Source organism: Typopeltis vanoorti, chromosome 20 (genome assembly GCF_054136105.1).
Source record: "Typopeltis vanoorti isolate ZY-2024b chromosome 20, IOZ_Tvanoo_1.0, whole genome shotgun sequence".
NCBI classification, from domain to species: Eukaryota; Metazoa; Arthropoda; class Arachnida; order Uropygi; family Thelyphonidae; genus Typopeltis; species Typopeltis vanoorti.
The window spans coordinates 92,715,616-92,728,691 of record NC_143568.1 but is presented as its reverse complement, the minus strand read 5'-3'; the positions used below and the strand labels follow the sequence as shown (position 1 = coordinate 92,728,691).

The 13,076-nt window shown below is 35.6% G+C and overlaps 1 protein-coding gene across 4 annotated transcripts in view; it reads right to left on the bottom strand.

The window, feature by feature from the left end:
• Window positions 1-13,076, bottom strand: part of LOC150095660 (protein GUCD1) — a 171,438-nt gene that overhangs the window by 109,708 nt on the left and 48,654 nt on the right. For all 4 annotated transcript variants that reach the window (XM_090409999.1, XM_090410000.1, XM_090409997.1 and 1 more), the window contains one exon: window positions 6,969-7,037. In XM_090409999.1, the coding sequence (XP_090266125.1) occupies window positions 6,969-7,037 (69 nt within the window). The remainder of the gene's footprint in view (window positions 1-6,968; window positions 7,038-13,076) is intronic.

Here is a 13,076-nt window from a genome sequence, read left to right as displayed (position 1 = left end):
TTTCTCCACTTTAAAATTTGCCCACATCACTACTTGAAATGATCTCCTCTTCAAGAAGTAAATTTTGTTTACAGTTGAATACTACAGCTGCTTCCTCCTTTTCCTAATCCACAGTAAATTTCATGATGAATCATTTTGTAGCTATTAAAGGAATTCAACTTGTCAGTTTCAATAAATTGTAATATAATTGATTGGTGTTAATCAATTATATCATCAATGTTCTCTTGAATTTTTGTTGGCCCATGCAAAACATTTTGTGCACAAGTTCCCACTTTCAGACTCAATGTGTGCATGTGCTAATGCAATATTTCTGACATTATAAGATGTGTCCTTAATGTTGGCCTTTTTTTTTTATCTGCTACAATCTGTAAAACTGCAAGCACTAAATTAATTTGCTTAAATTCACATAACTATAAAAATCCATCACCATTTGCACGAGTTCAAGTGGCTGTACTGTCCAGATGGTAAACACTAAATATTGGAGTGGAGATAATTGGAGAAATTACTAAATAAAATAAGTGACAAGTATGATTTCATATAATTCGTTTTTATAATATAGTCAAAAATTATGGAGTGTAAATTAAAAATATCTGAAAGAAAAAATTTTGTGCATGCATTACTAGGCACGTGCACTCCCTTTTTTGACTGCACACACACACACACACACACACACACACACACACACACACACACACACACACACACACACACACAGCTTATAGGAAACATTAATTATCATGCTATTTCTGTCATTCTACTAGTTTCTACTTTCTTTATTCATTGATGTTTCTTATTATGAACATAGCTAACCTCAGTTCTTATGAGGTTGTTTCACTAACTAACCTTTCATTGATTACTTGAAAAAAAAAAAAACAAAATGGCAGGAATCTTGTATAACGGCAAAATCCCAGCTGGTATGATATCTGGTTATGTCATCCAAATGTGTACATTTTCATCTAATACAATGTACATATTGCTACTCAGTCCATAGAACATTTAGTTAACATTATCACTTTTGGACATAAAGCACACAAAGATTTAGCAAAACTTGTGCAGTCACTCCCTGACATTTCCAGGGTATATGATTGGATCTGGCAAACAGTCCATTCCCAGCTTCTAGTGAGTGAATGAATTGTCAATTTCCTTTCTAGTCATTTACTATGTGTCATGATAGATAGTTTCTTCTCATTAGATCTCTCAACAACTCTGGAATACTTTATACTTTCACTCTTCCTCCTATACAATAACGACTTTCACTAACTTCAAACCTCATTAATAGTTCTGATTGAAGATCTTCCATAATCATGCATTAAATACTTATCTGCTTGATATTCTTCAGTGGGTGAATAGTCTAGTGAATTTTAGTAATGTCTTGTCCTGTTTCTCATAAGAGGGATTCCACTTAAATTTCCTCTACCATAATAAGATTTCTATGTAAGACCACATTTCTCTTCTTTGGTTGACTTACATCCTGATGCAAATACATCATGCTCATAGTCTCTTCAACCTTGATAAAACTGGATATCCTTTTCCTGAGAAGACATTACCTTCACACTCCCAACACTACATACATCTCAAATCTAATATTAATACTGTTCTCACACTTACAAAGAAAGGTTAAGGAGAGCAATGCAACCTGCTTATTAGATGACTCCTCTGTCACAGACTCACTCCAATTACTTTCTTATAAATGGTCTATTTTTTTCTATAGGAAACTGCTGTTTGACCAAACTGAATATTACTCCTCCACTTTCTTTTTAGGCAAGTGGAAACAAGTTTACCAGTAGTTGCTGGTCAACACCCATACACAGGTCCACTTCGAATTTATTGAATCAACTTCTTATCCTCCTGTTTCATTCCATCTGCCTCTGTTCTTTGCAATAGCCTTTCTCAGATAATTTTCCCCAAGGATTATAACCACCAGTTGTTCAAGAAGCACATCAACAGATTCCTTTTTCATCTCTCCTTAGCTATTTGCCCACATATAGCACTTTTTGGTTATGAACACTGGCTTCTTAAAAGTGTGGATAATATTTAAAAAATTTGAATAGGAGATAAGCTTGGTTCGTTACTCTATGCAGAAATAGTTATGAGGGAGAGTGATTGGAGTAAATCTGTGAGAGAAGGGTCATTAATTAATGTACTGCTCTCTTGTAGAGAAGTGAGCAATCTTAGTTTTGAATGCACCATATAAAATGTATAAGCAGTATTCCATGGTTGGAACAATTGGGATTTATAGTATTAGACAATGTACAAGTGAGAAGTAGTGTCTTGAGCGGAAAATTACACCTAAAAGTGATAAAACTAAAAAAAAAAGAAGTACACCTAGCATTTTGGAGGCCATAGAAACTATGGCTTGATTTCTCTTCCTAAGAAGAGAAATCTATTCTTGTTTGAAGATCTGGGTATTATGAAAAGTAAGAAGCAATATGAGATTCTTTTTACAAAAAAGAAGATAAGGCTATGTTTTGGTAGCACTGAAGTGCATAGTTATCTATGCCCCAATGAGGAGTAGCAAGGAGATCAGAGTCTAAGACACTGGTTATGGAAGATCTTGAGGCTTCTAGTGATTGGATACAAGGTTTTTCAGATGAAGAGGAATGGAATGTACTGTCATTGGCAAAGCTATGGACATGATTTGAACTAAGTGAGAGGAGATTTATATACAAAAAGAAGAGAGTAGATGAGTGTACAGAGCTTGAAGTACTTCTGCACTGATGGAAATATCCAAGGAGAAGAAACCATCTGCCATAACAGTAGTGAGTGACCAGAGAAGCTGTCAACCCAACTTCAAATGATAGAAGGGACATCAGAGGATGGTAGTTTGCTGACTGGCATCTGAACCAGACCTAATCAGATGCCCTAGAAATGTCTAGAGCAACCATCGAGTTCCTCCAAACCTTTCCATGGCTTGTGGACAAATGTGGGACATAAGTGGAAGAATACATATTTGCTGGTCAATAATATGCAGGTGGATCTTCAGGTGATGAATTGGTTACTGATGACTATGATTTTTGAAAGCATTAAAGTAAGAGCATCTGGAAAGTAATTCGTTGAATGACTTTTTTTTTTCCTTCTTGGGATGGGATGGATGTAAGCTTGTTTCCATGCTATAGAGTAGATGTCAGTTGAGTAAGAAAGAATGAAATGGCAATATAAGTATAATGTTAGTTCTGGAGCCAGTAATTTGGTATACAATAGTTTAATACCATTTGGACCTGATGTTGTTGCTGTCCAAATTATTCAGGAGTCTTCTAATTTCTTTCTGATGAAAGACTAGGGTGAGCAGTTCTTAATAAAGTGGAAGGGGATTCTTTGCCCTGGTCATCTATATAAGACTTTGAAAAGAAAAGTTCTGCCAGTAAATAAAGTTTTGTCTTTGGGTGGTATCATAGTAGTAACATCTGGATGTGAGAGCAGTGAAAATACGAATGAGTAAAAGTTTCACCTAAATGGCCCTACCAAGCTACTGCCATTTGTACAGGAGGCAAGTTTGCACCATTTGACCCTTTCAAAATCTTATCTAGATTTGCTGATGGATTTTTTTTCCTTGAACTGCCTTGGTGCACTTATTGAAGAACCATGGTTTGGACAGATTGAGGAATGAAATCCTTCATTCCAGCAAGAATTATTTCTGTTATTTGGTCTGAACTGGTATTTAGATCTGGGAAAACAGTAGTGAGAGCACAAAAAAGAGTAGAAGTCACAGAGGTGTTTCATTTGGCACCCTTCTAATGTCAAAAAAAAAAAAACATGAGGATGAGAAGGGATGGATAAACCTTGCTCTCTGAGGAGGAAACGTGGATGAGATTGTAGTCTAACTTACCATGAGATTGTTAAGGTCTTTCAACTAAAGAAAATCAAGCTTCAGAAATATAGTCAAAGAGACCAGACTGGTTATCAGATTTCTGAGTGACAGAGATAGCAAATGAATGCAACCAAGTTTGTTGTCTTATAAATATGATGGCAACACATTACATTTACAAGATAAACATGCTCACTTTTATTACTGAGTATCTAACAGATAAGCTTAGGTGTTGATGGAAAATAGACTGAGCCAAAGTATATTAAATGGGAGGAGGATTCAAGGTTTTGCTTTCTGACAAATGCACAAGTACCAGCATGGTGGCAGAAGGAAATTTTATGGGGTGTAGTTTGGACAGTGAGATGGCTAGGCAAGGTTCCACTGGAAATTACAAAATTGGTTTGGATGATTAAGTGGTGGTGCACATCATTTATCTTGTTGTTAAAGCCACAAATCTTCATGAGCAGGTGTGAAAGTTTTTGTTGTTGTTGTAAGAATTCTAATGTTTAGTTTTTATTATCCCCCCCCCCCATTTTTGGTTGGATTCTAGTTAGATCTAAGAAAGGAAGACCTAATTTCTACTTCTAGTGACAAATGAATTCTTTGATGTACTGAATTTATCTAACGGATGAAGACTTAACTTTGGTACAAAGAAAGTTGTGAAGCTCTGCTACATAAACTGGAACTAAATGACTTGAAACTCTCCTAACTGTTGGAAGTAATTTTGTTAAAAGCACCACACAATTACTTTTTTACTTTCTGTTTATGTTTCCATTAGACTAATGTCCGCACGGTTAGCCTAGTGGCTTTGTGCTTCGCAACCATATGCCTGGGGAAGGAGTGTCCTAGGTTCGATTCCCGTCGGAGATGTGAGGAGCTGAAGGATCTTCCTCAGCCATAGCCAAGTTAGCCGGTCTTGGGCACGGGCAGTAGGGTTTTTTCCGCCAGTTTATCTGGTGTTTTTCATCCCGCAAGCAGGCAAACCGGCCCCGTGAACACACAGGGATACAGCCAAGAATACCTTGAGGCATAGGAGTGACCATTCTATCCTCGTATTTCGGTTACGAAATCCAAGCATGCTTGGAAGGTTGTGGGCCTTAAAGGCCTGTTAAAGCCATTGGGATAGATTAGACTAATGCCAGCTCTGAGCTCTCCTCTTCAAAACATAACTCATTATGTCATTTCATAAGACAAGACCTGTCAATCATATTAAATTGTTTTTATAACCAAAATTAATTTAGATAATTTAATGTATTTCACATTGCTTTGGTTTGGTCATGTGATGAGGAGGGAGGACGAATATGTGGGAAGAAGGGTCATGCAGATGGATGTGCAAGGAAGGCGGAAGCGTGGGCGGCCAAAGAAGAGATGGAGGGAGCTGGTAGAAGAGGACTTGAAGATGAAGAACTTGGATGTGGTGACAGCCCAAGACAGGAAGGTGTGGAGGAGACTCATAACAAACAGTGACCCCACTTAAGTGGGAGAAGCTGCAGAAGAAGAAGAAGAATGTATTTCACATTGCTGAATTCAAATCTGCAATTCAAGAAATTAATCATGCAATTATTTTTAGCTGTGACTATCAAGGCATGTAGTGATAATCTGAAAACTAATGGAGGTATGATGTATATCTGTCTTATATCAACAAATACTGCAATAAAAAAAACTCAGTGTCAGAATTCTCATATTCACTCAGAAATCATTTAATATCCTATTTCTGCAATGTATTATGACACAATGAAAAGTTAACAGATATGAAACAAGCATGGATTGCTTTTGTTATACATAGTTACTTTATAAGTTTTAAATGGCAACACATCACACAAGACAAAGATGCTCACTCTTATTACTGAGTATCTAACAAATAAGCTTAGGTGTTGACGGTTATTCATTACTTATTTTTAACGGTATTAACAACGCAAAACAAATTTTATCAAAAGATGTTTTATTAACTGCTTATATTTCGCTGAATTTCAAATCAGTATCATCATCATCATCAGAGCACAACACAGCTAGTACACATGACAGTGAGTAAGTGAAACAATACAATTGTAATGGACAAAAGATCTAAAGTCCTATTTTGGCAGCCTCTAATGTTGTAAAAAAAAGCATTATAGCTATGTGGAGGTTGCTCTTACAATAAAGTCTCCCAAATTTTTGGCAAATTAATGCAACCATATTTGTTTAGGTTAGAAGAATTCTTCAAAGCTATGGCTGACTCAAAAAATAATCTTTCAGATCTATAATGGCTTCTAAATAGCACATTCGTTTTCTTCCATCTAATCCTGTGTGAAAGGATATCCAACGCATGGTCTGCTAGTACTGACTTACCATAGTAATAGTAGCGAATATATTTTTTACATTCTTCCAGGCAGATGTTAACTGATCTTCCTGTTTGCCCATAGTAGGCCAAGTCACAGGGATCTTCATACACTCCAGGGTGTGCTAGAGGGTGAAGTTTATCCTTAGGTGAGTGGATCAGAGTTGATCAACTCTGATGTTCTTCCACCTGGAAGAACATAAAAAATATATTCGCTACTATTACTATGGCAAGTCAGGAATTCTTCTAGCCTAGACAAATATGGTTGCATTAATTTGACAAAAATTTGGGAGACTTTATTGTAAGAGCAACTTCCACATAGCTGTAACATTTTTTGTTTATTTTACAACATTAGAGGGTGCCAAAATAGGACTTGAGATCTTTTGTCCATTACAATTGTATTGTTTCACTTACTCACTGTTGTGTACACTAGCTGTGTTGTGCTCTGATGATGATGATGATGCTGATTTGAAATTCAGAGAAATATAAGCAGCTAATAAAACATCTTTTGATAAAGTTTATTACTAAGTGTGAAAGAGGGGACGAAGATAAGTAGACTCTTCACTGTTGTTGCCCACTTTGTCAAATTATTTTGACTATGAATTCAGGAAGGGTATACAACTTGTGGAGTGCAAATGATTTGAAGAGAATTAACGATCATCTATACAGATTCTTACTATTTAACTAATGTATCTAGACTATTATATTCTAGGTGTTTGAGAAAAATTGAAAGTTGAAGTTGCCATGCAAAAATTGCCTGCAAAAAAGTGTACACTCTGGTACACTATTTGAATTTATATGTCAACAAATAGAATCTAAATGCATAAAAAAATAAACTACACATACCTTTTACCAAAGCCTTCTTCCTCAGAAACATAGTCAAGATTTTCTTGAAAATATCTTCTGTTTTCTTCACTACTCAAAATATAACAAAACAAATACAACATAAATAATTTATAACACTAAATATTTACAAGGCCATTTCAGAAGTCTTTTAGCATACTGCCATCAGAACATGGAAATGTCAATATAACTTTACAGTGCAATTCTGAATATAGCATCAGTATTGAATGTTTCATTATAGGGAAACAACTTTTTATGACAGTACTTATAAAAATAAGTTATAAACCCAGAGTATATTAGCATTCTGGATGGGTTACTGATCAGCTAACTCTCGAGTTCAAATATGCTACAATTTTTAAAGCTTCCTAGTAGAAAAATGATGTGATATTGGGATAAAAATGGTCTCATATTGAGATGAGATGAGAATCACCTATCACTTTAAAAGACATTCAAAAACATCTATGATATAGTGGTTTAAAAAAATTACAATATGGATTGAAGGGCTGGCAGGGCTGGCTATGGTGTGGTAGTTTTCAGCTATCAAAGATTACATCTGGAAGTTATGGAGTTCAACAATACTGTTTTTTTTAAAGAACTAATTATTTAAATTTAAACACCTTATCACTTATATCAGTGGCATCCTTCAGGAGTTACAGCAAAACCTAAAAGAGGATGCTCTATCTACAAGATCTGTTATAAAACAGGCCAAAGACAACACATTCAAAATTAAAGAATTATTTTTAAAAAATTCAGTCAGGTTAAGAATAAATTCATAATGAATTTTACTTTAAAAAAAATTATAAATATTAGGAAGTAAATTATTTAAAAAAAGCCTAGAGTTCTATATATGGCTATGGAAAACTACATATACTGAAGATGTTAGTTCTCCTTGAGGTAAGTTAGACCATAACTTTGTCCACAAGTTTTCTTTTATCATGGAGAAGGTCAACAGTAAACTTCATCATCTGAAGGCCTACCAGATAGTGATGGATGGATTTTGCCAGTCCTGATTCACACAGACAATTTCCTGGCCACTACTATCTGCCTTTGGACACAAGATATGGAAAGGATTGAAGGAACTCACTGTTCCCAAGTACACACTTAAGAATTGTATATTTATAGTCTACTTGAAAATTATGGTTAGACTCTCTCTATACAATTTAAAAGAAGAACATGTGGATTATATCAACTTCCTTCATCAGAAGAAATATAACTCTTAAACCCAAGCATACCTTGAATAGCATTCATACTATATAAAATCAGATTCTGATAATGAGAAAAAATTCAATGAAGAAGATTAAGCCATGACTTAGTCATCTAATCAATAAAAGAAATAAAATAATTAATAATTACCTAATAAAAAACCTGCAACTCTCAGTGGGTGCCTAAATCATTGTTAGAGTTGAGTTGAGTTTTGAATTATGGCTGAAACAATTAAGGCTGAGACCATGTATATTACATTTATATATATTATTATATTAGGTCAGTGTAATTTTTAAAATAGTGCAGTATTTAAACTGGTGACTCAAATTCACATCAAAGGTTGTATGCTCATTAGCTCTTATTCACTTTTGAAACCTCAGTGGTGCCTAAATCTTGTTAGAGTTGAGCTATTTTAAATTATGGCTGAGACCAGTGTATTGTGTCTGTTAATATGAAGAACCTTTTATATGAAAAGGTTCTTCACATCCTAGAGACAGTTACAGAAGAAAAGAGCCTAAAAGAGTTCTATTTAGTATTTAAAAAAATTATTAAAAGAAAGGATAATGAATATCCATTATTTTTTAAGAGCAGAGAAATAAAACTTAGTATTTAAAATATAATGCATTTAATATTATAATTTTGATGCCTTAACAGTGTACATTATTCTCTGGCAAAAGCAGTAATCATTCGTTGGCCAGTGTAACATACTCGGGGAATTTTAAATGTTAACCACAAGTGGGTACTGATGATTTTTATTGCACCTATATTACTCCTTTTTTATATCTTCAATGTTTCAAATTACTATGCTTACTTTAAAAAGACAAAGCAACTTTTTGTCACAGCAATTTGCTTAGTTCCTGCTCAATGTCACCCATTATATGTAAACTGTGTAAACATTTATTTTTCTAATGACAAAATTATACACTAATTCATTAAAACTTAATGAATTACCTGTACATAACAAAGGTACAATGTTTGTTTTGTTCCTTTCTTTCAAACTTCACCTGATGATTTGTATTATTCGTGATTATTTGTGTTAGTGAACACTGTTCTCTAATGATTTAAGAACTTAGATTGCTAATAATTAAAAACAATCAAATCTGCAAGACACTTAAATGACCTATTATATGTGGCACACACACATAAACCATAGTATTTTACAGAGTTGAAATGACTAGCATAAACTTTCCAAAACAGTGTTTTATGGTATAAACACCAGAGGAAGAAGAAACAATAAGTAACTCATTGAACTTGCTAACCAGCATCCAAAAATTCACTTCGCTATAGAAAAAGAAATGGTCTTCCATTCCTAGGCATACCAGTGACTTGATAACCAAATTGTTCATTTGGTAGTCAAGTCACTAGTTTTGTTTACAGAAAAAACCCACACATACAGGAAGGTTTTTGCATAAGCCATCGCACCACCACCCATCCTAACAGCATGGCATCCTCAAAATACTTACAGAGCCAGGGCTATCTGTTCTAAGACACAACTCTGGAAACTGAATTCCACATATCTTTAATGGCTACAATCACCAGAAAATAAACAAAATACTGCATGATCCCACCATCCCTCCTACAACCAGCACACAAGATCACAATATAACTATTCCCATTCTTTATGTTCAAAGATATACAACAAAAGACAACTCACGTTCTCCACAATAATAATATTCTTACCACCCTCAAGCCACATATACAGCTAATTATTTTCATCTGTTCTAAGGATCAACTTCATCTGCTTGCACATCCTGGACTGTATAAAGTTTCCTGCACCTGCAGCTTGGTCTACTTTAAACAGACTGATAGCTCTATTAACATATGCTTTGAACATGAAAGAACTACATCTACAGTCACCTGTATGGCAGGCCATGCTCTGGATATTCCTTCACATAGGATTTGATAACTGTGTTACAGAGAAGCAACTACAGGTAAGACGTTTTAAGAATCAGCATCAGGTATGGCATGTTAACCTTAACAAGTACGGCTGTATTAATTTGTCAAAGGTCTAGGAGACTGTCTTTCTAAGACCACATTACCTTCTCTGAATTAACTGTGCTGTTATCTGGTCCTTATAGGGCACCTTGTTAGAACATTACTTCCTTTTCAGTTATAATTTGAAATGTTTCCATAACATTCTAATTGAGTGCTGTCTGTCACCCCAGTTGTAATTTGTGCTCTAATGATGCTGGTTAGAAAACCAGCAAAGTTTAGCAAGTTTAATGTTATCGTTTCTTCATGTGGTATTGTTTATACTATGAAACAATTATTAATAAACAACAACATCTAGGTATTTCTATACGTATAACATAACTGATGATTACACTCAAGCCAAAGGAAATAGGACGAGTGGAGATTAATATCAAAGAGACACAATGAAAATTGCCCAGGTAACTTCCACCAATACTTCAATTTAGCTACACAATGACATTAGATTATTGAAACATTATCATTATATACAGTCTTATAATAAAAACATTTACTTAATTTCATCATTATCAGTTTATGATGAAATCATAAACTGATAATTTTCTTAAACAAGGGGGGGGGGGTCATTATCCACTGATTTTGTATGAGACTGTCTTTGGTGCACAAACACTTTACAAAAAAATTTGTAGCTAATCAGTAATTTTCAAATTTGTCTGGAAAAGATGCCATCAATAATACAAACAGTGTTGTTACTCTCCATTAATCAACATAATGTGAGTTAACCAATGAAATTATGCAGTGGCAGTTGCTCATCAACTGACAGTGGCATACACAAAAAAGATTATGATACTTATACAAGTATCATAATCCAAGATGGTTGTAATATGCTTGTTTCATTAAAAAGCAAATTATCAAGCATAAACAAATAAAGTTTGCGTGTGAACTCAACTAGGCTACTTGTATACCGAGGCTATTAACTTCACATCATTTGCCTCAGTATCCTATAATGCACAGCATACTTCTTCAGAAAATAAAATGGGTAGTGACCCATTCCATAATGCGAGTAGCTCTGAATCAAGGTTGAAACCAGTCTGTGTAGCGACCCTTCCCAAAATGTACAATGATACACATCTAGAAAGAAGTGTACCATGCATTAAGGGATAATTGGCTTTAATGAGGGGGGGATATCTCGGTTATGCGGAATGATACACAGGGTGAAGCAGGAGCTGGAGCGAATGCAGCAACGGCTGGCAGGTGGGTCAGCTAATAACAGTAAGAAAGAAGTGTGAGATAAGAGAAATGAGGGGTTGACAAAGAAAAATTAAGGAGTAAGTCTTGTATGGTGATTCAATCATAAAAGGTGCAATCAACAAGAGATTGACAAGTCATGCTTTCTGAGTACGAAAATTAATTATGTTAGTGAGACTATTAGAGCACAAAATGGTAGAGTGAAAGAGATGATCGTATTGGATGGAATGAATGAGTTGAAAGGAGAAAAGTATGGCATGAGAGAGGACATGAAAGAATTACTGGAAGTAGCAAAAGAAAAGAGGGAGAGAGAGAGAGTTAAAATAGTGAGTCTGTTGCCATGGTATGGCAGAGTAGAGCTGAGAAGAAGGACCATAATAGCAAATGACTAGATGTGTAGGTTATACAGGAAGAGTGGTGTGCAGTTTGTGGATGTGTGGAGTGAGTTTGATTGGTGAAAGGACTTATACAAGAAGGACGGTTTGCATCTGAATGGATTTGGTGTTCGGAGACTGGAAAAATGAAGTGAAAGTGGATGTGCAGAATCAGGGAAACTAGAGCTTTTTTTGGGGTGGGGGGTGAGCTGTTGAGTGGATATGAAGACATCAATGAGACAGTTAAGTGTAAGAATGTGTATAATATGCCTAAGTTATTACCACTGGTAACAAACCAGAATGAAATAGTTAGTATAAAGCATCATGATAGCAGTGAGCCTAAGGGGCTTTGCATTTTATGTACACTAATGTCAAGAGCATTCGGAAGCAGGAGGAATTTTTGATATTGGTTAGTTCATCCCCGCCAAAGGTTATTGGCATTAGTGAGACATGGCTAACAGATGATGATATAGTTAGTGGGACAGAATGTGAAGGGTATAGTGTGTTCAGGAAGGATAAAGAGAAAAGAATGGGGGGGGAGGAGTGTTATTGATGACAGCTGATGAACCACAACCAAAGAGAGAAGAAGTTCAACTGCAGGCCAGTGAAAATAGCACATTAGAGGCTATCTAGTGTGAGATTGAAGCCAGCAGAACAAAATATACAGTTGGATGCTGCTATTGACTAGGGAATGGAAAAGATGGAGATAGTATGCATGAGCAAACAGACCTCAATGAGTCGAGGACAGGTAATTATTATTGGGGATTTCAAATATGGGAACATAGATTGGAACGAGGAGAGGACACATGAGAGGAAGGAAATGGAATTTATGCAGTTACTAAGGGATAATTACCTAAGACAGCATGGGATGGAATATACTAGGGATTCGAGAGCGCTCGATCTAGTAATTGCATCTGAGAATTTGTCTATAACAAATATCACCATGTTGTCAAAAATTGGTGAGAGCACCAGCCTAGTTAGCATATCTGCTCTCCAGCCAAAAGGCTGCGGGTTCGAATCCCGCTGTGGGCATGGATGTTTGTGATTGTCTATGAAAATACTAGTGGTGGTGGTGGGTGGTACATGGCATTCATGTAGATGATGATGGTAGTTGTGATTTGTTGTAGTTGGTGAACTAAGTGGTGGAGACAGAGAGTTGTAGAGTAGGTACCCCCCCCCCTCGATGAGTCTTAGGATTCCCTGGAGGTGTCATACAATAATAATAATATGGTATTGATCTGGAAGGAGGCTAAATATGTGAAACTTTCAGTTAAGATGGGGTATATGTGGAATTACAGGGCTGGTAAGTATGACAAGCTTAGGAGATTGCTTGGATCAGTGCCATGGCTTGTAAAAC